The 25,481-nt window shown below is 35.0% G+C and overlaps 1 protein-coding gene across 6 annotated transcripts in view; it reads right to left on the bottom strand.

Moving 5' to 3' along the window:
* The window catches only part of GRIA4 (glutamate ionotropic receptor AMPA type subunit 4), a 393,116-nt gene that overhangs the window by 19,296 nt on the left and 348,339 nt on the right, over window positions 1–25,481 (bottom strand). For 4 of the 6 annotated variants that reach the window (XR_013994148.1, XM_081062108.1, XM_081062107.1 and 1 more), the window contains exon 14: window positions 20,116–20,363. Coding sequence is in view for 4 of the 6 variants with exons in the window: in XM_081062108.1 (XP_080918234.1) it covers window positions 20,116–20,363 (248 nt within the window). In the remaining 2 variants the exon portion in view is untranslated. Of the gene's footprint in view, window positions 1–7,623; window positions 7,663–20,115; window positions 20,364–25,481 lie in introns of all 6 variants that reach the window. The other 2 variants (XR_013994147.1, XM_081062109.1) reach the window with 1 other exon arrangement.

The following is a 25,481-nucleotide window of genomic DNA, read 5'->3' as shown; positions in this document are numbered from 1 at the left end:
CTATTTTGGATAAAAAAAATTGAAGAAGGGATAGAATTTAGGAGTTATTCTTAAGGCTCTAAGAAAAACATTCATTGTTTCTGATTACATGGTTTACTTTGGTCTACTTGGTTTTGTGTCTCTCTCTAGTCACAGGCTGGAGGACATGTCATGCATTTAGCTTCTACAAAAGTACTACTTTATTTGAGGGGAACAGGTCAGGCAGAGAAGTGTAAGTAATGCATCAGTTAGCAGGCCTGCACCATCAGATAGGATCTGCAGGAGGTTAATAGAACTAACTCTCAGTGGCCTAGAGAGAAAGAAGACTTGCTGTCACATGTATTTACATAGACAAGGTGAGTTGTTTTCCTAAAACTGAATTAAATGAATGTGATTGTGAATAGACTTGAGTCTTGCTGAGTGGGCCATTTAAAAAAAAACCCACATATGTATATACCTCTGTTTGTAGAAAGAGATACTATGGCTGGCAACTATATTGGAGACCCTAAGAAAAAAGTCTTTTTTGATTTTTTTGAAGGAATTTTTAAAAAAGGAATAAAAAAAAAATCTTCCATCATACGACATATTTTACTGTATCCCTTTATGGAAATAAAACTGAAATTCCAGACTGGAAAACTCATTGGATTTAGACTTTGTTATGCAGCAGCCAAATATATGCAGAAATTTTTCCAGTACCACTCTAGTAAGAACATAGTAATTTCATAAAAAAAAATAAATAATAACTCTCTATAGACTATTCATTCTGTGATTTTAATGAGGCTGCATTTTCAGTATTGTCACAAATGTTGCACACGTAGAAGTCTATCTCATAAAGCAGGATGAGAAGGTGGGGAGGAGGAAAAATCACCTGTGGTTTTACTTTTGTGGTTTAATTAATGATGTTTCCTCAAATAAAGGTGGATAGAGGAAATTAGCAGAAAAACTGAGACTTTACAAAAAACCCCAGAACTCTGTATAAAGTCAGTTAATAACTCACTGAGAAAAAGAACTGCTTTATCTATCAAAAAATATATAATAAAGAAATAAAAATCAATAGGCTGTCAAATGGTAAAGAGTTAAGAATTAAATATTTCTGACCTTAAGGAAAGGCATTTGGGTTCACAGTTGTTCCTTCTATCAGCTCTTTAGGCCTGGAAGAGTAACCAGTTCTCCGCATTATCAATGCTCCACTAAGTTTTCAATTTAACTTGGAGCTGTCTTATTACTTTTCTTCCCAAATTATTCCTTCCAGTAAACAAGCACAAGGCTCTTTTTGCTTCATTGGATTTGTGCACTCATTTCCAAAGGCAGAATTTGAGCTAAATTGCTCTACTTGTATATGCAAACCTTTTTAGAAAAGATATTAAGTTTTCACTTCAGTTTGCTTATGCAATGACAGTTTGCCTAAATGGCACTACTGAATTATAATTTAGTATCAAAATTAGGAGGGAAACTTTTTTGGGGATTAATTGTCTTTGTATTGGATTTTGAATGATATATATGCAATTAAGTTAATATTTAGAGACCTTTGTGTTTCATACTCCAAGTGAATCAAAGAGAACTGAACAAATTAAGTAGCTACTGGGCTAGATTCCAGGAATTGTCTCTAAATTGTGTGCTCTTTGGAATTTGCCTAATTCCTATTTAAGAACATGTCTGAAGAATGTGATTCTTTGAAGGAACATTATGATTTTTGTGAGGATGTCTGCCAGTAATTTAGTCAGAACACCAGCTAGAGATTGTGATAAATGAAAATTTTAATTATATTTTGTCTTGAGTGTTTTAAAAAAATGTAATCTTTACAAATATTTCATGCCACTTAATTTCATGATTTTGTCAATTTTAGGTAACAGAAATTTCTATCCTTCTTTGGGTCATGGACCTCTTATAGAAGTCGATGAAAGTTATGGATAATCTTTCAGGAAAAATGCAAACATGCAAAACCACAGACTGGCATACAATTTCAGGGGATTCACAGACCATGGAAGGGCAATCATAAACACTGATAAATGTATGTTCTAGATTTTTAAAATTAACTAATGACTACCTCCAAGTATGTCTATTAAAGGAAGAGAAGTAAAAACAGTTCTATGACCCATGGTAGCGCAGAATAATAATAGAGAAGAGGTTTTTAGCCTTTGATTTGGCGAGAAGGAACTTCTCGGGTACTAGCCTCAATTTGTGATCATTCTGTAAGCACATTATGCATGGGGCATTTTAAAGGACTATATATTAAATCAAAAATTCAGAATAAAAACTGTTTAAAAAATAGTTTTAGTTACCTTTATATAATTGAGAAAAATAGCAATTATTCATATTAAAAAATGTAAATTTTATTATATTTGTGGTGGCCTTGGGGTGCTCCTTGAGGTTTTATGGAATAAAGTCCCCGCCCCAAACCACACTGTTGTTATCATTATCTGTGATGTAATCATACAAAAGAGGCTTTGTGTCAAGAAGTGATCCCAGCTGCCTAGATTGTGAACTGTTTCACAATATCATTCACTTTAAAAATTACTATTATTCTAAAGTAAAATTTCAAAAATACAAGAGCTGGTGGCTATCACACTCAGTGCATGTTCAGCCATACCAGGTCTTTCAATCAGACTCCTTGCCTGGACCATGAGTTACTGCATGGACTGCCCCAGTCCCTGAATGTGTTCCTTCATCTCTTAAACTATGCTCCTTATTCTCTTTAGATGATTTCCAGAATTCTACACCATTCAATGGACCTCGGATCCTGTTTCCATTTCTACCCTTTGCTTATTCTTAAAAAACTTCCATTAATTGTTTTAAAGAACTAGAATCCTAGAAGTTCTTTGTCAAAATGTGGTTTAGAGGCGTTGTCTTCAACCATCAAAGTTTACAGATGTGGTCACTGGGATTTAATGAAAGTTAGGTGACTTGCTCACCAAAGCCCAGCTGGAAAGCGAGTCTTTTGCCTTCAGGTCCAGTGCTCTTTCCCCCAGTCCCAGAATCCCTTTGCTTTCTGGTAGTACCCTTTCCTGTGTAGTTAAATGATTTAGTCATCCCTCCTATGGCCCTCTAAGGGACCTTTTCTTTTTCCTGAGAAATTTGTCAGGCTTGGTAGGGGTGATCTCTGATTAAGTTTTGACTCATATATTCCCTGTCAGTTGGCAACTTCTGTCCTCTCTGGCTAAACACTCCTTGAGCTGAGATAAAACTTCAAAGGCAGGTGATCTTGTCAACTGAATTGGTCTTTCCGGAATATCCAAGAAAGAATTACAGTAGATAACTTTCTTTAAAAAGCAATACCAAGTAACTAGATGATGATTTGATTTGATTAGATGGTAACATTTGTTTTCTCTCAAAGTTAATAAAACAAGAGAGGTCTAATTTTGATACACACAAGGTTCTTAATGATTTAAGTTCTAATCTTTTAGGATATGTAATTGAGGATTCCCAAGAATAGCATCATAAGAAAACTGCCGTATAATAGATTAGAAAAATGTTTACAGAAGAAATAGAAATGTAAAAACAATAAAGTAACAAAGCCCAATCACAACTCAATCTCTGAATTTTCGTTTTTTCTCCTTTCCTATAGCCAATTATCCATTAAGAACAGTTTTTCTGAAAAGTATCTCCCAAATTTATATTTTCATTTCTATTACACAGGTATCACCTTAGTCAAAGCCTTTATCATCTGAGACAACATCCATTGACTTTCTCAGTCCATTCTCAGCTACCCAGAGTCAGAATAACCTTGCTTCTATGCTTGTTTATAGTGCTTTGTCCAAAACCTTTAGGGCTTCATGATTGCCTCCAAGGTACTATTCTATTCTAATTTTTCTTACATTCAAGGCTTCCCAACAATTTAGTTTACGTATACTTTTAAAGTATGATTTAATTATATTTGATTGAACAGGACACTGTGTCAAGTTCTTCATATTCTCATTGAATCCTCATTGAATCCACATGGCTAGTAAATGGGAAAGGTGGGGTTGGAATCCAGGTCTGTCGAACACAGAAGCCCACTCTCTTAACCACCTTAATTTCCCAAATAGACCTTGTCTGCCTCCAGCCAGGCTGGATTCCTTACAGTCCCAAAGATGTTTTATTTAAAAATGACTCTGATCTTCTGACGGAAATTTCTTCAGGAATTGCTTCCCTCCCACCCCCCTTAGCTTTTCTAAAGTTCTTACCATTTTCCAATAATCACTCATGACTTATTGTTTCAGCTAACATTTATCAATGGATACATCTGAACCATTTCTTATGAGGCCTTTCCTAGATACTCTAGAATGTTTTTATCTCCTGCTTCTTTAAATTATCTGTTATCTGGAGCACTCACATTTGCTCTGAGTCACATTATTTTATAATGTTATCTCTACATTATTTTCTCTTTCTTGAAGGCCAGCAACTGTGTCTGATGGTACTTTATACCATTCTCAGTCCTAATGCAAGCCAAGAAATATAGTAGGCATGCAATGACTACATGTAGACTTGTTATCTCAGTGAGTTACTTAAGGTCCTACTTTTCAAGCAACCTATTAAAATGAAAGAATACTATGCTGGACAATAAAAGGAAATTCTTCAATCATGGAACCTAATGGATTTTGAGAAGACCTGGTATGAAGAGTGTTTTAACACAAAACAAAATAAAATAAAACAAAGCAAAGGCCTCAAAACTGTCTATTAAATATTGGCAAGAGGGACATAAAAATTACTGACGGTAGCAGTGTGGTTCATTGTATAAACAAAATAATCTAAAAAGGTATTTCAGTGAGGTTATAGATAGTTAAAATGAAAGGACCACTAGTTCAATTATGTAGGTGGACAAAGAAAGAATACTAAATGATAAAATCAAATATAAGTTTGTTGTGAATATCAAGTGAAATATGATACTTCCAACCAAACTCTAAGATTAAAAATTCCCACATAATGGTATTTTTATAACTCAGTTCTAACCTACTTCAGTGTAGCAAATAAAACATGACATTTAGATAATTCTTCGGTTACTAAATTTACTACTTAGAACAGTATGACAGCACATTTTAGAAATTAAAAAGTTATATTTATCATGAACAGATATTAATGGCAACTCTGGTTTAACTTGATTAAGATTTATTGTACTGTATTTAAATGTGTGCTTAACTCACTAAATATGTCTAGTTAACTTTTATATGCAAATAATTTAAATTTCCCATCAAGTTCCTGAGAGGAAAAAATTAGTTTCAAATTTTCTTTCTTATTTAAGGTTTCAGGCTCCTTACTAACAGACTAGTACTTGAATATAACCTAAAATATGTAACTTAAAATGTCTTTTAATTGATCTTGCTTTATCTACCTTAACTTCTGGCTGAGATTTTGGTTAGGTGGGAGAATAATACAAATAGGAAATGGAAATTCAGTGATAAAAATAAGTCTTATAGAAATAAGGATTGCTAGCTAATAGTATCTTGAAAGGAAGCTGTCTGAACATGCCATTGAAAGAGGGCTCATAGGTAGAAGAGCATGTAGCTTATCTGTTATTCTGTGAAAATAACAAGCCTAGGAATTCGAAGTCCATGTGTCTTTAAAGATTTTCAGTTTATACAATTCTAACTGAAACTCAAAGCTGCTTATCTTTGAGAGCAACAGGGCTCATAGTCATATTTTAAAACAAAATGAATTTTAACTCTCATTTGTTTTTATTGAACAATTTAAAGGGGAAAAAGTGACCAAAAGTTTAAATTCTTCACATAGCCTCACCTACATTTGCTTCTATTAGTGTTAATGCTAGAACATGTCACATAGTCTTTCAGTTATTAGCTTCTTGTCGGAAGTTGGGTACTTAAGTTCCCAGTTTGACCACTACACTTACCTATTTTTAATATACGTAACAAATTGAATGCAATTACTATAAGACCAATGTTTTTCACTTTACTGAGCAACAACACAAAGGATAACAAAACATGGTGTTCATCTCAATTTCAGGATATCCGAAAGAACTAAGACACTGCAGAACCACCAACAATTCTTTCCCGGAATGAGATTACCGTGAAATATTTCATAAGAATTTATGAAATTGCACACAACAAATCTGCCTGACATTACTAATGTCTCTGCGGATATCGAATTTTAAGACATAAATAGTCTGCTAAAAATATTGTGACATTTTCCTTTTTTTGTATGATTGCTTAGGCAATCCACACATCCGTTATCTTAAAATTCAGGAGTGGATAAATCAGGAATGAATAATATGCCTCAAATATATCCTGTACTTTTCACTGAAGAGTCAGAGGAGTGAGAAAGTCAAAATTAGGTTCTATTTGACATTTAATATCTGCAAAAGTTCGATGTTAGGTTTCTGGACTAGGTGACCATTGCAATATAATTTTCTATGTTAATAGTGTACATTGGTATTAAAATCAAATTTCTATTTCATATGTGTCTTCTTCTGTGTTGTTCCTAGTTATATGACCACTATGGTTCCTGCTCAGAAGACAATAGTCTTCAACAAAAATATATCCTTCAGAAATGATTTCCTTTCATTAAAAAAATCTCAAAAATCCAACTTTAAGATGATGCCAAGATTCAAATATGTATGTGACAAAATGACAGAAGTGTGTTTCTGAAAGATGACTACTATTTACTGGCAACAAATTGCCTGAATTCTCATTTTCTTTGCACATTTCTTCTCCTTCTAAAATTTCCTTTTTTGAGCCCTAAGTGTCTCAGTTACCTGATCCTACAGCTTTCCTAAAATCTACTTCAGTCACACAAGATCTAGCCTCCTTGGAGGGTAACAATAATGAAGAACTATAACTGGATAGGATCTGGAGCTGGTCCCTCCATATGGTGCACCTTTCTTTTAAAATCTCAAATTCTGGATGCTTTTAAAATTTCCTGACTTGTTTCTCACCTTGATTTTCTCCCCTAAGAAAGGGCAATTTGAAATAAAGTACCAAAGGCAGAGAATACTAATGTTTTCCACTGATAACAACATAAAATATGAGAGGTAACAATGGAAACTGTTAAAAACAATAAAATATGCCCGGGAAGAGGGTCTATAGCATAAAGAAATACTGCTCAGGACAATATAACCTCTTTTCCCTTTTCTTTTTCTAACCACAGTTTTATATTGTACCTTAAAAATCTCATTAAGTCTATATTACTTCACACCAAAAGTCTAGTCTGATTATATTTCAAATTATATGTCATTTAAAGTATGCCAGCTGCTTCTTTTAATAAACATTTCTTAATGATGATACATTTTCTATACAAACACTTTGAATTTTAGTTTTAACATTTTTGTAACCCCATTACTCATTATGGTTTGATTGTCATTTACTATCCATATTCTAATATAGAGAAATTAACAGCTGCTGATAATTTTCTAAGGCCTATGGAAGAATCTAATCTTACATGGAAGATTGGCACTGATATTTAATAATGATGGAAAATATAAATGCATTAGCACGTAACTGATATGACTTGTGTGAAGGTTTTAATTTTTCTTGCTACAACATTTGTAAGTGGATGTTCAAATAACCATTACGCACAGGTGGCAAGTTGGTTTCCTAATGCTGGTGGGATAAGAAATATATAAGTATAAAGAAAAAGGGATTAAAAAATAGGTGGGGGAGGGGTTTCCTTCAAATGGATGGAACCCATTCTTTTGAAAGAAAACTCCCCTCTTACCTTGGTCCTGGAGCTGGTTAGTTCTCCTCTGTCCTCCTCCTAGGGGAGAAATACCCAAAGTTAAACAATAATAGAACATGGTCTTGTATTAAAGTCAAGTTCAGTTCTGGCCAACCCCTTCCTCAGGTCTCACAAGACACTACCAACTGCCTGATATAATGGGGCATTCATTGAATCGAATTTAAAATCCATTTTAAGGATTAAGCCAAAGGGGAAAGAACATTAGCTGTGTAAAGAGGACAAATTGCCTGATTTTCAGTCAGTCTCTTTTGTCAGAGTTCTGGAAAAGCTAAAGACTGACTCAGCAGGGGAATTCATGGACGGGCATTACCTGGGTAATTTTTATCAGCTGAACCAAATCATGTGGGGGTGGGGGGGTTGTATTGTGGGAGCACTTAGAGTTCCTTAGGGAGAAGGAGGCATGCTGTGGTGGTCTCAGCCCATCTCCCTGATGGTCTTCACGTCCTATGAGGGTAAAATGATAGTGCTACAAGCAACACTGTTTGGAGCGGTACTAAATCTGGTATGAAGAAGAATTATTGTAAAAATGAAAAAAAATCTAAACGGTCATTAAATGAGAGGGTTAGGAGTAAGTCTGAGAGATGGGTATTACCAGAAACTATGTGCTTAGTTTATTTATTCAAAACAGGGAATCACAGGTAGGATAAAGTTGAGATTTTTATTTTTTTTTCTTAATGTGTCTCTATCTAACCAAAATTCCTGGTGTCTTCGGAGAGAAGGCAGCATAATGAAAGGAGCATGAATTTGGGAATTAGCCAATAAAGGGCTTCTGTTCCAGCTCTGTCACTTATCAGCTCTTTAACCTGAGTTTCAAAAGCATCATCTGTCCAGATGAATAGTGACATCAACATCAAGGAGTTATGTGTGTGTGGGACATATATTTAAATACATGTGCTCTGTATGTCATAGTTATTAAATTTTGTTTCTTTTTCGTGTATATGGGTTTTGATATGGTCTTTTCTTATTTGAACTACTTTGTCTCTTTTGAGACGACTGTTTAATTAATTCAGCTTAGAATCAGTTCCTAGTTCCTTTGGCATAATTTCAGAGATAGTGACTGGCTCCCATAAAAAAAAAATAATTAATACCAGACAATTGATTGAATTCCGTGAGACATGGAGGAAAGTGGAGACCAAGAATGAGCCTGAACCCATACAAGATCATGTGCTATTGTTATTTAACTTTGGGTAACTTATTAAAATTCTTTATCAAGTAAAATGACATTAGGTGAGAAAATGGATGTATTTTGGAACCTTGTGTTGTCACAATATATTCCAGAGATGTCAAAATGAAGGATGTTGTAATCATTACACTAATGGCTATTATGAAAATGTGCAGGGAAAAAACACTGTATGGCAGACTCTATGTTACACATCTTTTACTGTTACCATTTGTTTAGTGTTAGATTCACCCTATGAACTTGAATCAGCTTGAAGTCACATAATATAAATATGGCATAATAAAACTCCTCTAACTACAAGCATACATGATTTCCCTCATGTTTTTCCTTGGCAACTTTGACTTCATTCACTATCTTTAATGAGTATTCTAAAAATGACTTTTCGGGCAAACCAGCCTTTTTTATCCAGTAAGCTCTATACATTCCAAAGAATATATACAGAAATAGAGCATTTCCTTTTTTTTCTGGAAGAAATACATTCAGAAACTGTGAAGGTGTGCTATAAATGGAAAAAAGAATAAATCGTGTTTTATGGAACACCTACTTCATCCATGGAAATCACTTAGGTGACAGAGTTTTTAAGGAAATAGCTTTATATTCTGAAATGATCTGAGAACCTAGGAATAAGTGGAATTGCATACACTGCCTGGATTGGGTAAAATTACAGTGGCTGGGCTGTTCTGGTGCTTCATGCCGCAAACTGAGTGCTATTCGTGATGAAGGGAAAAATGGAAAAGCAATTAAATGGTCCTGAAGTTGTTGGGGTTGTTATGGTGCCCTTAAAAAAAATCACCCTCTCAAGTATGACATGTTGAAATGCCACAGGATACCACATTGCATGGACAATTTTTATCCTATCTAGATATAGAAATATATGTTTTATTCTAAAAAATATCCAAGCAAGTCCTTCTACACGCATGTGCTTCACTTTTGCTTTTTTATTCCCTTTTATACAATCCAATGAATTTTGTCAGATTTGTTCCCTGCCAAAAGTTTGATGTCGGTATATAATTTTAAATGTCTTTATATACACACCACGTCTGTGTCTAGTTCTGTGGTTGTTGCAGAGAAGTGCTTTTCTTAAATCCTTTTCCATTTCACAAGGTAGACAAACTGCAATAAAAGCAGCTATTCACTGGATAATTGGGAATTATTTAATTCCCAAACTGCACGAGTTTCTATTGAGGTTCTGGGAATGAATTTTTCCCCAGTCTTATTAAGTGTCTGCAAATTAAAAGAGGTATAAGAAAGTTATTTTGTTGTGTTGCTAAAGATAGTCCAGATCAGGACCAGAAAATCATACTCTCATCGTGGGAAGGGAATTTAGATGTCACTGTCACAGTGTACTCTCTAAAAGATGTGCGAATCCCTTCTACATGAACAATTCTGATTGTTGGGGATCATAGTCAATTTCCCCCTATTTTTTGGACTAGTTCTAATTGTTGTAAAATCTTTCTTTGTGCTGACCTGCCTCTGTGGAATTCTTCAACTTAACAATAATTTATTTAGTTTTTAATATAAATTAAATGTTGTAGATTCTTGAGCTCTATGTGGGTATTTTCAATATGCCTGCAAATTATCAGTGTTGCCAAAACTATAGCATGGAAGAATCCCAGGAACTGTTCAGTAAGTTTTCAAAATAAACTGCTTTTATATTAAGTCCTCTTTTTTTTTTTTTCTTTTCCTGGAAGAGCACTGGAGAAAGTCAGAAGATCTCAGTTCTAATCTCAGCTGTGGGACTGTGGGCAAGTCACTTAACGTCTCTATAATGCCTTTCTCTATAACAAAATGACATCGTAAGAGTGTTAGAAGGAGCAAGTAAAATGCTATATGTGGACGTGGTTTGAAAGCTATAATGCTATAGTATCACTGTTATTGTTTCACTTAAGAAATATATTGCTCAGTAATTTTTAGAGTTCTGCATTGAGCTAAATTTAAACATCATCTCATAAAAGTGAACAAATTAAAAAAACCATTAATGAAACAATATATGAACTGATTTTTTTGCCTTATACAGTATTATCATTGCTATGTCATTTAATGGAAAATAATTTTTTTTTTCTTAGTGTATGCCCTCTCCATTTTAGTCTGGCAGACAATCCAAGTTCAGCTTTTCTTGGATGCTACTTACTTCTATTGACCTCCGATTAAGTTTCAAAAACAAGCCCAAGGTTAGGGTACTGACTTAGGGCTCTTGATAGTTGCTTTCATTTTAAGTTTTCTATTTCTCATGCTTTTTTTAAAAAAAATGCTTTTCATGCTAAAATCACTAGCCATGAAGAGCAGCGGTACTTGCTGGTAATGCTTTTATGAATTTTGGGGAATTTTTGGTCCTAGCAAATGCCTGAAAAAAGGGTTTAGGGGCTGGGGATCCAATGACGTCTTCTCTTAGTTACTAGTAGGATTCTGTGGCCTTTACCATTTCAAAAAGGATATTCAGAAGCTGCATATCTGTCAGCTCCAAATATGAAACAACTAGGATTTTTTGACAGCAGAGGCCTCCTAGGTAGGTCTTGACAGTTTTTATACAATCTTATGTTAGTGAAGCAACAACAGAGAGGGATCTCTTTTATTTTCTCTGAACATGAGGAGCTGTTTCTGTTACATTTGTTTGACTGACTGCATTTTAATTCTTATTTTGGCTAACTCCCAAATATTTAACACTTAGAGAAAAAATAATTTTTAACATTTTGTAAAAAAATTATCTGTGTCAATTTCTTCACTGAGTACTCCAGGGAAAAAAGTAAGCTATGTTAAGTCTAATTTATTTCAACATGATGTGATATGCCTGTATGGTCAGTGGTATTTAAAATGATAGGTTTCACCCACATTTCAGTATTGTATACTTTGAAAAGCTGAGTTGGTGGCAGGAATATTTTTATGCCTTTAATTTACCTTCATGTTTGAGTTGTGCAACCTTAGAGGAGCACGTTGAAATTGTTTCACAAAGTTTTTGAAGGTTTATTCCATTCTGTGGATGAGTCTTAACAATGATTTTTAGGTTTCAGAAAGTATGGAATCTGCCCATTTAAAATAAACTACTTTTAATCATGAAAAAGACTTTTCTGACATTAAGGAGGATAAACAATGTGTTCATAGTATTTATAACCTCTGTTAGTAAAATTATTATTTACAAAAGTATTCTCATAATCAATATAATACTTGTTTCTGAGAAGGCTTGGGGCCAGGACTGGGTATTTTTGAGAGTCAAATGGTGGTTTTCTATTCAGGTGCATATGCTGCTGTGCTTGTGGCAAAGTCATCTCAAATGTATATTATTTCATTCTGAAAACAAGAGTTATAGGACTGATGGGGGTGGGGATGGGGTGATAAACATTAAAATAAACGAGCTATAGTTCCTTTCCCCAGTTAAATTAAAATAGAATATAATTCTAGACCAGGGTCTTTACTATTTTTCAGCTCATTCCAAATGAACGACAAATTATTTTATCTTCCTTTTCTCAAATGTGAATCATAAACCAGCCCCATCTTGGCTGATACTATCTTTAGAGACAAAAGGAAGCTAATAATGTCTAAAGTTGTGGATGAGTTATTTCCCATATGCTATGCTGAAAGAAATGGATACATTTTCATTTTTATGGAAAACCATTATTTACTCACAGTGTACTAAGTAGATGTTTATCATTAGGATAAAACTGCATTCAAGCAGCATTGCATAGAATTCTATATTTAGGAGTATGTTACATCTCCACAATAAAGTGAGCTTCAAACTACTTTATTATAGATATTTTGGAGTTTTATGGCAAATCTGATTACCATACTTCCTCCAAAGTCCTCTGTGTGTGTGTTTGTCTGAAATATTCTTTACATGACTAATCATTCCAAGTATGAAGAGCCCTCTCTTCTCTCTCTTCTGCAGTCCCTCTCGACCCTACCTCCATACTCTCAGCTAAGAGGGCCCTGGGACAATAGGGGTAGGAATCTACTATTCATGATTCTAATGCTTCTCTTCTGGCTCCTGCTGAACTGTCCAGAGTAGTAAGAGTTATGTAAGAATTATAATGTCTCTGAGAACTTGAATGGTTCCTTCCTCTGCAGCAGCCTATGCGGAGGCCTCTCAGGTTGTTATCTCCTGGTGTCCCCTCCTTTAGGAAAATAAATCTGGAGAATAGCACCCTATACAAATGATGTACGAAAAGCAAAAATCCTGCCTCCTGCCCCCACCCCCTGATCACTTGACTTTGCTGCTGTTCTGCGGATAAATTAACAGCTACTCCTTAGCTAAATACAGGCAACTTTATAGTTGCAAAGTTCAAAGACATTTACTATCTATAGCACTCATGGTCCTAGAGCCTGAAATCCTATAAGAAAATCAATCTGATACATTTTCTTTATTAATGGAGTATTGAAAGGGCCAAAGAGCAGCTTTGTAGCTATGGCCAACAGCTGCGTTATGCACAGAAGAAACAAAATATCCTCTTTTTTGGGGAGTATTTAAATATTGGTCTAGAAAATGCTAAGTATGAGGAAATGGAGGCAAATTTGATAGAGAAGGAATAGCACTGCAATTTGAAACATTTGCATCTTCTTAGGCTACTACTAAGGGCAACCAGGCTCCATCCTCCAAGATGACCCCTATGCACACATTAACTCTTTACCTTTGATCTGAATACACCATCACAGTGACATCACAAAATTGTCTTAGTGTCCCTTCCTGTCATAGAAGTGAAGGCTTCTTATGCTGTCACAATCTGTCAACTGATGCTTGCCAGGCAGGGTTGGGAGAGGTTGAACACCTCACACAGATGATTTCTCTGGTGTGGGATGTCGGTCTTACCACTGAGACTTTACATGTAAGCAGCATACCCATTTGGGCAACAACAACATATCACATTCAATATAAAAGCAAAAGCGGCAACTCCAGGCACACTAACACCTGCTGCTCTTGCTATTTTCCTAGCTCTAGGATTTCTGGTGCCATAAGTTTCCCTTCCATCCCTTCTCCCCAACCCTAACCCTTTTGTTTTGGAGAGACTTCCAAATGCTTTGCTTTGACTACCTGGACTTTATCTTCTTACTCCTATATCTTAGTTGTGCCTCTTTCAAGATTTTAGCATTGCCAGTGCCCTCGAGGGGCACGTCCCCTCTCCAGCAATGGGGTTTTTAGCTTTAGTCCTGGAGACGCCATAGCTGGATTGCCACCCACCAGCAAAGAAAGGGGGATCCAAACATACAGAACCCTCATGCACTTGTTCTGTTGTTTCTTTGTGTCCCCTTTTTAACCTTAGCTCTAGCACTGCACTTACTTCTGGAAACCATTCTTTACAGTGAGTTGATCTGTAAAGATGAATGACATAATATGGAACCTGTCCAGCTACTAGACATGCACCAGGAAAAAATACTTACATACACTACTAATGTAGGGATAAATTCATCTACAGCACACATATTACATATCAGATTATGAACTTTGTTCTGAGATACAACTTTATGATTCCTGAATACAGTTGGCATGTGTAGGTGAAGGTTGCTTGACTAGGTTGGCTATCGGTTCTGCACTCACATTAGTTGTGTGTTGCCACTGACTTAATTTGAATTGTTTAGGATATAGATATTCTTTTGGAACACTATTTATCTTTGTAGAATTTATTTATAAGGAAATTGTGTGGGACTAATGAATAATAGTTTGGAATTCTGGCCTTTCTTACAACTGTCAGAATTGTGATCTCGCCTTAGATGGTCATCAAATCAGGTTGTGAGAGCTTAAACTATTAAACTTCTTTTGTAGTTTTATTTTTTTTTTTAATTTAATTCTCTTTGAAGTGTTAGGAACGAAATGGCCACAAATTACCCATTGCCTTAGGCAAGTTACTAAAATACAGCTTCTAAGCTTAATGGTGAGAAGGCACCCAAGTTAAACACTGACGTTAGAAACCTCAAGGTGGTGTTTCCTGTGGCAGCCACAAAGCATCCCAGAGTGAACAACTTGAAAACTACCTGGTAAATTCTCAGTTGGGACTCAGTAGCTACCTGTTGAATGAATTGGCAAATGAATGAAGGGACATAATATCAACCTTTTTTTTTTCTAGTGGGAAGAATGGCAAAAAAGTATAATGCCTGGTGAATCTTAAAGAAATGCAGAAAAATGCAACTTTTTTTCTTTTTCATGGGGAACTGTAATTTCAGTCATCTCTTAATTGTAGGAAAGAAGTTAATGAAAAATCTAGAATTTCAAATGGCAGTGGAAAGTTTTATGTTTCCTACTTACTCAATATCTAGAAAGGAAAGGATGGGGTATATGGACTCTAGAGGGGCTTATTTCCGTCTGGGACACATGTAGTATTGACACCTTTACAATGTGACTTCTCAGCTCATTAATGCAAAATACATGGTATGCACAATAAACATCAGAATCTTTAATGGCAAACTGGATAAATGTTTAAGCATATCACAACTGGGAGGATTGTGTGTGTTTGTGTGTATGCTGAGAGGTGCAAAACATAATGGGATCACAAAAACTAAGTTATCTATAGCATCTTTTAATATGGAAACAAAAATTGAAGGATGTCATAAGCAGAAACATCTCTTTCCATAATAGTTAAAATTAAAAAAAAATGTGTTCAAATCTCTTGCAATTCATTTCCAGAAAACAAGTTCAAAGTTTATTCACTTTGAGGCCAAGTGCTGCTCAGTAATATTAAGTACTCAGCTTTAAATGTCTGTACTTTTAAGTTTTTTAGTGTCTACATGAAGTACTAACAGTTGACTTGTTACTAACACCAAAAATAGATGACAGCTTTATTTTCACACACAACATCCAGAAAACCCCCTTCGTCCTAAATCTTCCAACTACACCTGAACCTCTGATGACTGACTAAATCTGTCTTACAAATTTCACATGGGAAAGTGGTTCCTTGGGGATAATATATTTTTTATTTGTGAATTTGAATATTAAGGCTAATCCATGTACCATAACAAATCCTCCGAAGTGGAATAATGTTGCCTACAGAGAACTCTTCTTACCCACATACAGATCTAGGCTTGGACCACGTGTCCTATGAGGCCAGTGATTGTGTTAAACACTTAAAGAAAGAGTCCAATGAAAGATGTGCTATTCTAATTCCGATTCTTAGTACTTCCTCCTTCTGCCACACTACTGCTGTGGGGCTCTGACTTGCCTGTTGTAAACTGAGCATGATGTGTCTGGTTTCAAAGGATCAGCTCCCGTTGCCATGGGTTCCTGCTACCAGGCATCAGCAAGTCCAATGGGCCCCATTTTCTTCCAGATCTCAACTATTGATCAAGTTCTTTTGGAACGGCTTGCTTTTAAAACATCGTGGTTTTTTTTTCTTAACAGAGCGTTTGTCTTATTTTAGACACAGTCCCATAAACATCTTCAGAGAAGGCAAAATTTGAATGGGAATTACAGGAGGCTTTTTTTTTTTTTAAACTTGGCTTCAAATATTAGGGTCAAATACATAAATCCTTAGAAAGGCCAGGGGAAGTTTTGAGATATGATCCACTGCTTTGTTCCCTGGAGATGCTTACAGCTACTATATCTATACGTATCTTTAAAAGGGGTATTCTCATCTAACAACTCGTTAATAGTAAGTCTGTATTTACTAAATGATGATTCACTGTTAAGGACCTTATCAAAAGTATTGCATAGTCAAGTCGAGAGTATAGTAACTAGCGTAATATAGATAACATAGGAAAGATAGTATTTTGATCGTAAAGTACCCAACTTTGCTATGCAATAAATACTATAGTATAGTAGATATTTACACTACAGTAAAATTGTATGGTAAAGTTGGTAGTATTGATAGTACAGTCAAAATAAAAACACATCCTCTTTTGTCTAAATTTTACATACCATTACAATGCCATCTAAAGTGTATATTTTAAAACAACCTTTAAAAATTTCTAAGAGAAAGGTTTCTCAAAACCATTTTGGATTGCCAAGGGTACTGGAGAAAGGATGGGAAGGCAGGCCATGGCACTAATAGTAGTATAACTAGCACTGTGCATGTGGAAAGAAGATCCACGAGAAACATCAAGGTATGGAGATGGATGAGATATAATAAAAAAGAAGAGATTTTACCCTTTATCTCATGAGACCTGAGAATTTTCTTTAACAGGTAATGTTGAAAAATAAACAACACTGACATTAAGATTTAAGTTCTTTCACTCATGGATATTTATAGTTTGTAGGTACATTTACTTATAATTGTTTCCCTTTTTATCAAAATCTATAAATGCTAAGTTTAACAGCATCAATTTATCAGGTATCATTCTATCACCTAAAAATTGGAGAATCTATGTCAAAGTGCAAGAAACCAAAAATTTCTGAGCATAGTTAGTGGCCTTCTGTAACGGAGAGCTGTGAGTGCTAGCTCAATGGTTGTAACATTTCACTGTGTCTGCCCAGCAAACACTAGTCTGAAATAAAGTCTCTTTGAACAATAAAGAGCTCTGTATACTATTGTTTATCATAAAGATGGGTGCTAGTCATCACTGTTGTAATATTTTTAGTCCGGTCACGGATATCCTCTCTGTGATGATCCTGATTGCATTTGTTTTAAAGTTTGTGTTAGAGTCCTGATCTTCCATCCTGATTATATAACATATTCTCCATCTTTCCTGAAGTATTTTGACCAAACAGCAAGGCCTAGAAATTTAAATCTCCCTGGACCCACTGAAGATTGCTAGTCATTTGTCTGCATTCCGGCTAAGCTTACATAGAAGAAAAGATGACTGTTTTCCTTTTCTTAAAGTCTCATGTTGCCTAATGAATCAAAACAACAGAGTTTATGAGAAAACCAAAATTAATGACAATGAAACACAAAAGTCTCGCTGCAGCCATAACTATTAATCTAAAGAACTGGTTTAAAAAGACAGGTCCTCTAGGAACACAGACTTAGTCTTGACTGAACAAAGAAGGCAGAAAGGTTTCAAAGATACTCTTGCAGCAGGTATCTGTGCCCTCTGGATCTTGCTCTGGTGAATACAATTATTTTGAATTTGCATCTACAAACTAAATCATTTATACAGAAGGTGACTATTAGTCCATCTCTATATTAGTTTGCCTCTTTTGCAACAGAAGGCCCTTCGCAGTCAAATAAGACAGACAATTTAAGCTTAATGAGCCTCTTGCTTAGCTAGGCAGGGGGTAGGGGAGTGAGGAGGTAGGGCTTAGGTGAATGCTGCTTAGCCTTCAGTGCCCTTCCAATGTTCTCAAAGACAGGGCAAACTGACTGGTTTTGGCATGCAGGGGCCAGCTTGCTCAGGAAATTGTGGTATGTATAAAACAAAGCACATAAACAAACTCTCCATCCAGGAAGCTGAGTGTAACAATTGCCTCATTAACAAGATCCAGAGAAGGACAGGAAAAGAGGGGGAAGCCAATAGCTGATTATTATACAGTTCTCGACAGATGAAGCCCTTCAGCTTTTCCCCAAACAATCCCTGTAGTGTGGATTTGACAAAGTGGCACATTTAAGAGGGAACGCTCCTGCCATCAATGGAAGTCGGGCATACCCATATCTGAAGGCCAAATTCAGTCTCTGGAACTTGACTTTATCAGTAGACACAAGACAGAGGATAAGGCAGCGACATCCACAGAGAATTAATTCAGAGCAAAAGCGACATCCAGTGAATGTAATCAATAGTCTGAACACTGATCTACATATCAACTACCATTGCTTCTCCCCTTCTTTTTAGTTATTTACACTAAGGTGCTCTTATAACTACTACTTCAGTAGAGATTTATTTGCTACTTGGTCTTATTGAAAGTACAAAACACACCCTTAAAGACCAAACATCCTGATGCCAGTTTAAGTTTCTGAAGGGTTGAAATTTTGGGGGGTAGAATTTTATCATGGATCATTTATTAGTTTGGCTTTCTCCCTGCACATTTCTCCAGTTTCATATGGGAGGTATGTTCACATAAACCTGACTGTAGAATTGCCAAAGTCCACACCCAAATTTGTCTTTACTGGCTAATTTGGTTCTATTGCCTTTCAAAATTACCCCTTATGAACATACCATAAAGCCCCTCACTAATTATTGCAGTGTAGCTTGCAAACACAAAATACTGATTTAACACAAGTTTTACAGCAACAGCATTTGTTTCTTTTATCTGTCTCAACCCCTCCCCCGCCCAACACACATATCCAAAGCACATTGCAGTTCCCCTTTTGAAACCAATGAAAACAATCATATAATTTTTATATTGCTTTCATTCCTGCTGGGCAATAGTACAGGTCTTATTACCTTCATTTTTCAGAGGCTTACCAGACAGACACATCATTTCTCAAGACCGGGTTCTTGGTTAAGTCCTTTAGCAAAGATTCTGATTTCTTCTTGTATCTGTGCTTGGTACAAATCTCTCCTAAGCAGCACTGAGATCAGGGTAATTTGTCCGTCGTCAGTTTCGACTCTGGCTTTGCTCTAGCCCCAGCAATTCAATAGCAGCCTTTATTGCTTAAGGAAAATAGGCAAGTCTGCCTCCTGGACATAAACATGTGAATTTTCTATGTCCAGGACCAAAAGGGTAAAAAGGGCAGATTTTACCAAAATTTCCTTAAGAATGAAAGTCTCTCTTTTAACACATGTGGATTATCCACACGTGTAAGGCTTTGCTCATGAATCACATTTTAGGTCTACAATTTTAGATCGCCGTCGGGTCGAATTTTACAGCTCTTACTTACACCACACTCCCTTTGCAACAAGAGAGAGTGTGACTTGAGTAAGCACCATAAAATTGGAGCCCAGCTTTCCCTCTGATCATGGCTGCGTTTGTAAATAGATGTGATTATGAAGTTAGCACCAAATACAACCTCAGGGTAATCTAAAATATAATGATGCCATAGTAAATGAAACATTGAAATGGAAAAAAGAGTGGTTTGCAAGGAAGAGGTTGATGTCTTCTTACTCAGAAACGAGTAGGCAGGCATACTTTAAAAAAAACAATGACAAAATGTAGAATTATTACTGACATAATGAGAGCGTAGGTTTTAGTGGGCAAAAAAAGTCGATGAGATAGAGAAGCATATGCTACCTATGTTTTAGGCCCACTGGAAGCAGCTAGTGTTCAACCAGTTTGGTTTTTATATGGCCTTAAAAGATATACATCAACTATGATTAAGTACTCTAAAATAAAAAATAAAATAAAAATTACCTGATTGTTGACCAAAAAATATGAAATGGAGGAAAAGAACACAAACAAACATACCATGTTCACAAACAAAACAAAATAATTCTCTCAGGGACATCAGGGAAGGTGGAATACTATAACAACACATGTTATATTGTTATACTATTCCACCCACCTTAATGAGGAACCCTTGGGCGTTGCTACTCCATAGCCTTTCGAATCCAGATTTCCTCCCACTTTCATCGTGTCGCACGGCTTTCGCTGCTCAATGTATTCGTTCATCGTGGACTCCAGGAGGAAGGCAAATTTGCCCTTGGATTTGCGGACACGCGCCACTCCCTCAGCTGTAGTCCTCGTAAATACTGACGGCTCTGCTGATCGCATGTAGGTCCACATCTTTTCATACACTGCTATTTTGGATCTCTGGAGGAAATTAAAATAAAATTAAATACAGGAAAGAAGGGCACAACATGTTAATAGTGATGGAACCAAGATAAGGATAAAACCTTTTAGTACCTTTTCATTGCCCTCTCACTCCAGCTTGCCATAAAAACAGTACTATTTCACAATTAGAAAACTGCCTTTTACAACTATTTAAAGGAAATCACTGAAATGACATTTAAAAGTGATCTTTGAAAGAGCTGACGCCTCTTGTCATAATGATCACCCTGCTCAATTGCTTAAAGAAGAATTTATTATTTTTAAATGCAGAATGCCAAAAAGAGAGCTCAACCTTTAAAATCGTGTTTTGTATCAACACACATGGTAAACTATAAAAGGACCAGGCAAGATTGAATTTTCGCTTTGTAAAATAACTTTGAACACTGTACTTACTTGAATCATCAAATAAGGAGAGTTGTTATATTGTTTTATTTTTATCTTTTTTCATGCCTCAAAGTTTTGATGGAAACCATTCTAATAAGATGTATACAAAAAGTGCAGTGTATATCATGTCTTAGTTGAGCACCAAAGAAGGAGAAGAAATCACTGTAATTTATAAACCAAATATCCGTAACACAAAAATCAAACTCTAGGTCCACTGAAACATTTTTATACTTTTTCTAACAAAATCTCCAAATGGAACATGCATTAAACTTTAAAGATTAGTGATTCATGTTTTCCCACTTCATATTTTGGAGAGTTAGTCATTCTAATCCTCTGATTTCAGCCAAGAAATTCATTTATTTTTGTTCATTTGAGCTCTATCTACATTCCTCCCACTTCTTAATTTACCCAGATCCTTTTGCTGGTATCTGAATTCATATTAGAATTTTTTCATTCACATAGACATTTTAAATGTGAACTATATCCAAATGAACTCAAATGTCCCCAAAGGATATATTTAATAAGAGAAAAGCCTGACTCCTGTTTGATAATACAATGTCACATACAGAGACTTGTATAGAGATTATGATGGGTGTATGTGTGTTTAGGTAAGACAGGTTACTTCTGGCTGCAGAAATCTTCCCATTAGGAAACTCTGTGCCAACACTACAATTCAGTTGCAAAAGTTCTCTGTGTTTCCAGGACAAGGAGTATCTAGATTCAAACCTCTCAGTCATTGGATCCTCTAGGGAGGATGTGTTGCCAAGGCTTCATTCATTCCAGCTTTTATAACTGAGTTCTTTCCCAGAGAACTAAGTCTTCCATTAGATATTGAGTTCCAATCTCTGAAAATGATAAACTCTCTGGGTTACTTGATAGAGATTGTCCTTAAACATCTATTCTGATAATTTCAGTTTATAGAAGTGTTGGTAAAACATTATCTGTTAGGCATATAATGACTTTTAAAAATATATTGATGACTTGAGAGTTTCACCCAAAAGATATAATAGAGTTCCACATCTATTGCATGCTTCCCTATGTATACTATGTTGAAAACAGAAGAAATAAAATCTATCTGGGTATTATTTTATTGGAAATATTTTTTGAAATCGTGTTACTTGACAATTTTCTAGTTACTCCTCAGTATCTTATTAAACTAACAGGGAACAGCTAAATAAAACTAACATAGCAAAATAGAAAAATAATATTTCTAAGGCTTGGTAATTATGAAGATAATTTAACTATAGAATGCAACATAATGTTAAAGCAAATAATTCATTTTTAAAGGAATAAAGTATCTTTAGACTGTTGATATTTTTAGAAGTCCATTCCCATAATATTAATGTGAGGAAAATTACTGCTGAATTTGTTTAAATATTGAATTACACATATCATACGTGTAAAAAAATTTGAATTAATTCCCCTAAAATACAGAAGAAAGAGGAATCCATAGTGTAGTTTTGCCAAACATAGCAGGCCTTAGGTTTTACAGAAATGGTAAAATACAGACTCCCAGTGGAAAATAGAGGAAAGAAAAGCAACTTTTTTGGAAGAAAAATATTTGCATGATTTGTCACTATGTTAATATTTATAAATTCTGATTTAAAGGGGCATGGCTTTGATAAGATCACAACCTCATGGTGAAGAGAATGAGTGAGGAATTTCAAGAAATGAAGGGCTGAAAATAATATCCCTGTGCCTTATCTGTGACTATAAGAGGCTGTTTGCTAAGGAGTGAAGGCAAGCAAATCTTCATAAATTTGATGAGACAGGCTAAAATGAGGACATTTTGTCACACCCAGAAAGCTTATAAATATTGTGGTAGTGGAACTTTTAAGTCCCTAAAAGCTTCAACTATAGCATTTACTTACAGATCAGGTTTGGGGAATGAATACACTCAAGGTAGCAAGCAAAGTCATTATTTTTTTGAAAATAAAAATTAATTTCAGATTTATTTGTTTCATCTTTATTGTTAGACTCAATACATGGGAAACTATCTGATATAAAGCATTATTTTATAACTTAAAACAAGTTTAAAAATGTGCTGTCTTTTTAATTTCTCAAAAGTTAAATATTCTGCTTTTAATAGATAATATGTACAAATGACATTGACTATAGTTAATATTTACATGTTATCAGGTGAATGATTTCCAGTTTCTGGGAGCTTATGCAATAATACTGATGTTCTAATAAGAGCTAATCAATGCACTATTTGATAATATTATAAGCTAAGAGATAGTAATCCATCTCATTTATGCATTCATGATTCCATTGATGACTGAAACAGTCACAGGATAAAATTTACATTGAAATGAAAATCAGTGTATTCATATCAGATATATAATAATGCAAAAATCCCCAAAGAGAAAGGCTGTCTTTAAGTGACAAGCGTAGACTTCCTTTAAATACCTCTGTGTTTATACTTAACAAGGTGCCCTGAGCATGAAATATACCAAGTTTCATAATGGGACAAAACCATGGCAACAATTGAATTCAGATGTAATTTTCCCCCACGGCCTAATTCTTTTTGCAGTTATAACTGCGACATTTTTTGAAGTGCAGAGTATAGGTCACTGCCTGAGGCAGTTCAGTGAAGCTGATAGATGTACCATGACAGTGTTCCTACGAGGAAACATTTTTGACAAGTACAAAAATACCCTTCACATTCTGTTTCCTCAACCTGTTAGACAAATGGTTTATTTAAACCAGGTCATCATCTATGGGAGAGGAGGCAGAACACAGGGAAGGAAATGAATGAGATTTTTATCAGAGAACACAAATTTATTCATTCCTGAAAGTGTTCTACCAGGGAAAATTATTTTCTCATCCCATTAGGGTTCAGACTGCTCTGCAACAATAAATACCTATACTTACAAAACTCTTTCAATTTAAAAACTAAAGTTGGGTGAGAGAGAAAGGACACGAGGCCTGGTAGGTACACAGCTTGTAAGAAAGGCTCTGTAAATCTAGGAAGCAACTTTCCTTATTCCTATACTTATCAGTATATTCTGTTATCTATCTCACCAAGTTTTAGAACTTGAGCAGTTTTTTAAAGCTTTATAAAGATTAGAAATAAACATTTTTTCAGTGTGCTTGATGCCAAAGAGCTTTACAGAAAGTTATTTTTGAATGTTGTTTTTGAGGATCAGCATGTTATTTCTTTTCATCACTCAAGGCAGAACAATTGCTTTCTTTACATTACAATCAATCATCATCTTTTTCAGTAAGATGCAACTGATAACACAAACCTGTATTCTGTTTTGATGCATACAGGTAATGATTTTTAGGCAAAGTTACTAAATTTTACCTACCTACTTTTGGGTAGAAACAGTTACACACTTACAGATTTCCAGCAAGGTACTGAAATTATGCTAAAATGTGTTAGAGCAGTATGTTTCCATTATTAAGGATACACTCAATAAGTTAAAAGTTTTGCTTTATTAGCTTTATCCACAGAATAGTGTTAATAAAATTTATTGGTATGGCTATTATACTTTTAGAAAAATCTACAAATACTTAGTAATTGACTTATAATTTTTGTGTTATCTCTAGCAGTTACACTCCACACTGTTGACAATTGTTCATTGTCTGGTGTCTTTTTTTAAACAATGCCCAGGGATGGGTTTGACTGAGTTTTTGAGTGTTTCTTGTGATTTAGTATTATGTAAACATTTGTAATATATAAGGATATTACAATCAAATCTTTTTTAAGTCTAGCTTAAGGAGTAGCACATTTTGTTATATTTAATTTCCAAGGTGAACAAATGATACTATACACGTTTAAAAATGGAAGTATAATCTCTCAAGTACTGTATATTAGCATGAAACTTTAAATGGCTATCATTATTTTTACACAAAAGCTTAGGAAATAAATGAAATATATCTTGTCTTCTAAACTATTGAATATTCAGTCTTTAAGCAATTTCAAAATATCTTCATAATTACCTCGTTAAATATTTGTAAAAATGTCCCTCTGATCTCTTTTTAAATTTTTTGGCTCTGAAGTCACAAAATGAACCCTTATCTGTGATCAAACAGTACCAAATGTGTATGTCTGGCTTTAAGTAGAACCAGTGTAAAAGAGATTCACTGATCCAAACAATTCATCTTCATAATGAAACAAATAACTAAAAACACCAACAACATCAAAATACCTGCCATCCTAATGGCAAGCCAAAGGTGTAATATCCATATGTGAAAAGAAATTATTCCAGTTTGAACCATTTTATCTGCAACAGCAGAGAATTAGCACAAACAAAATACCGTACAATGGCTTACAAAGGTGTCCAAAGCTTAATGATTTTTTATCACTATCTCATGAGAGGACAAATATATAGCTTTGAAATCCATTGTTACAGAGTAGATTATAGAATAATATACCTCATGGAGGGAGTATTACCTGCAATTAAGTTTTCGGTTTTAAATGCAGCAAGTTAAATGTATTCTTTTTTAAAAAAGCCTTGCTTTCATTTTTATGCCCCTAGCACCAAAGCATACACAGATCCAGTCTTACCAGATAGGCAGTATCAGCATAGCATTATCAGTAGTGGAATCTGTTATAAAAGTGTTTTGATTTCCTTTTTGTTGTTGCTTTTCCTTAGGGAGGCTCCCTCTTGCATTGTGAACAATTCAGTTCATTTTGAAAATTAAAGTGATTATAAAATCCATGTAAAAGTATTAGTATTAAACATAGCAGTTACCATTGTGTTTGCAAAA

Source organism: Rhinolophus hipposideros, assembly GCF_964194185.1.
Source record: "Rhinolophus hipposideros genome assembly, chromosome: 10".
Taxonomy (NCBI): Eukaryota; Metazoa; Chordata; class Mammalia; order Chiroptera; family Rhinolophidae; genus Rhinolophus; species Rhinolophus hipposideros.
Note: the sequence above shows the minus strand (reverse complement) of the source record. Positions and strands in the feature narration are given on the sequence as shown.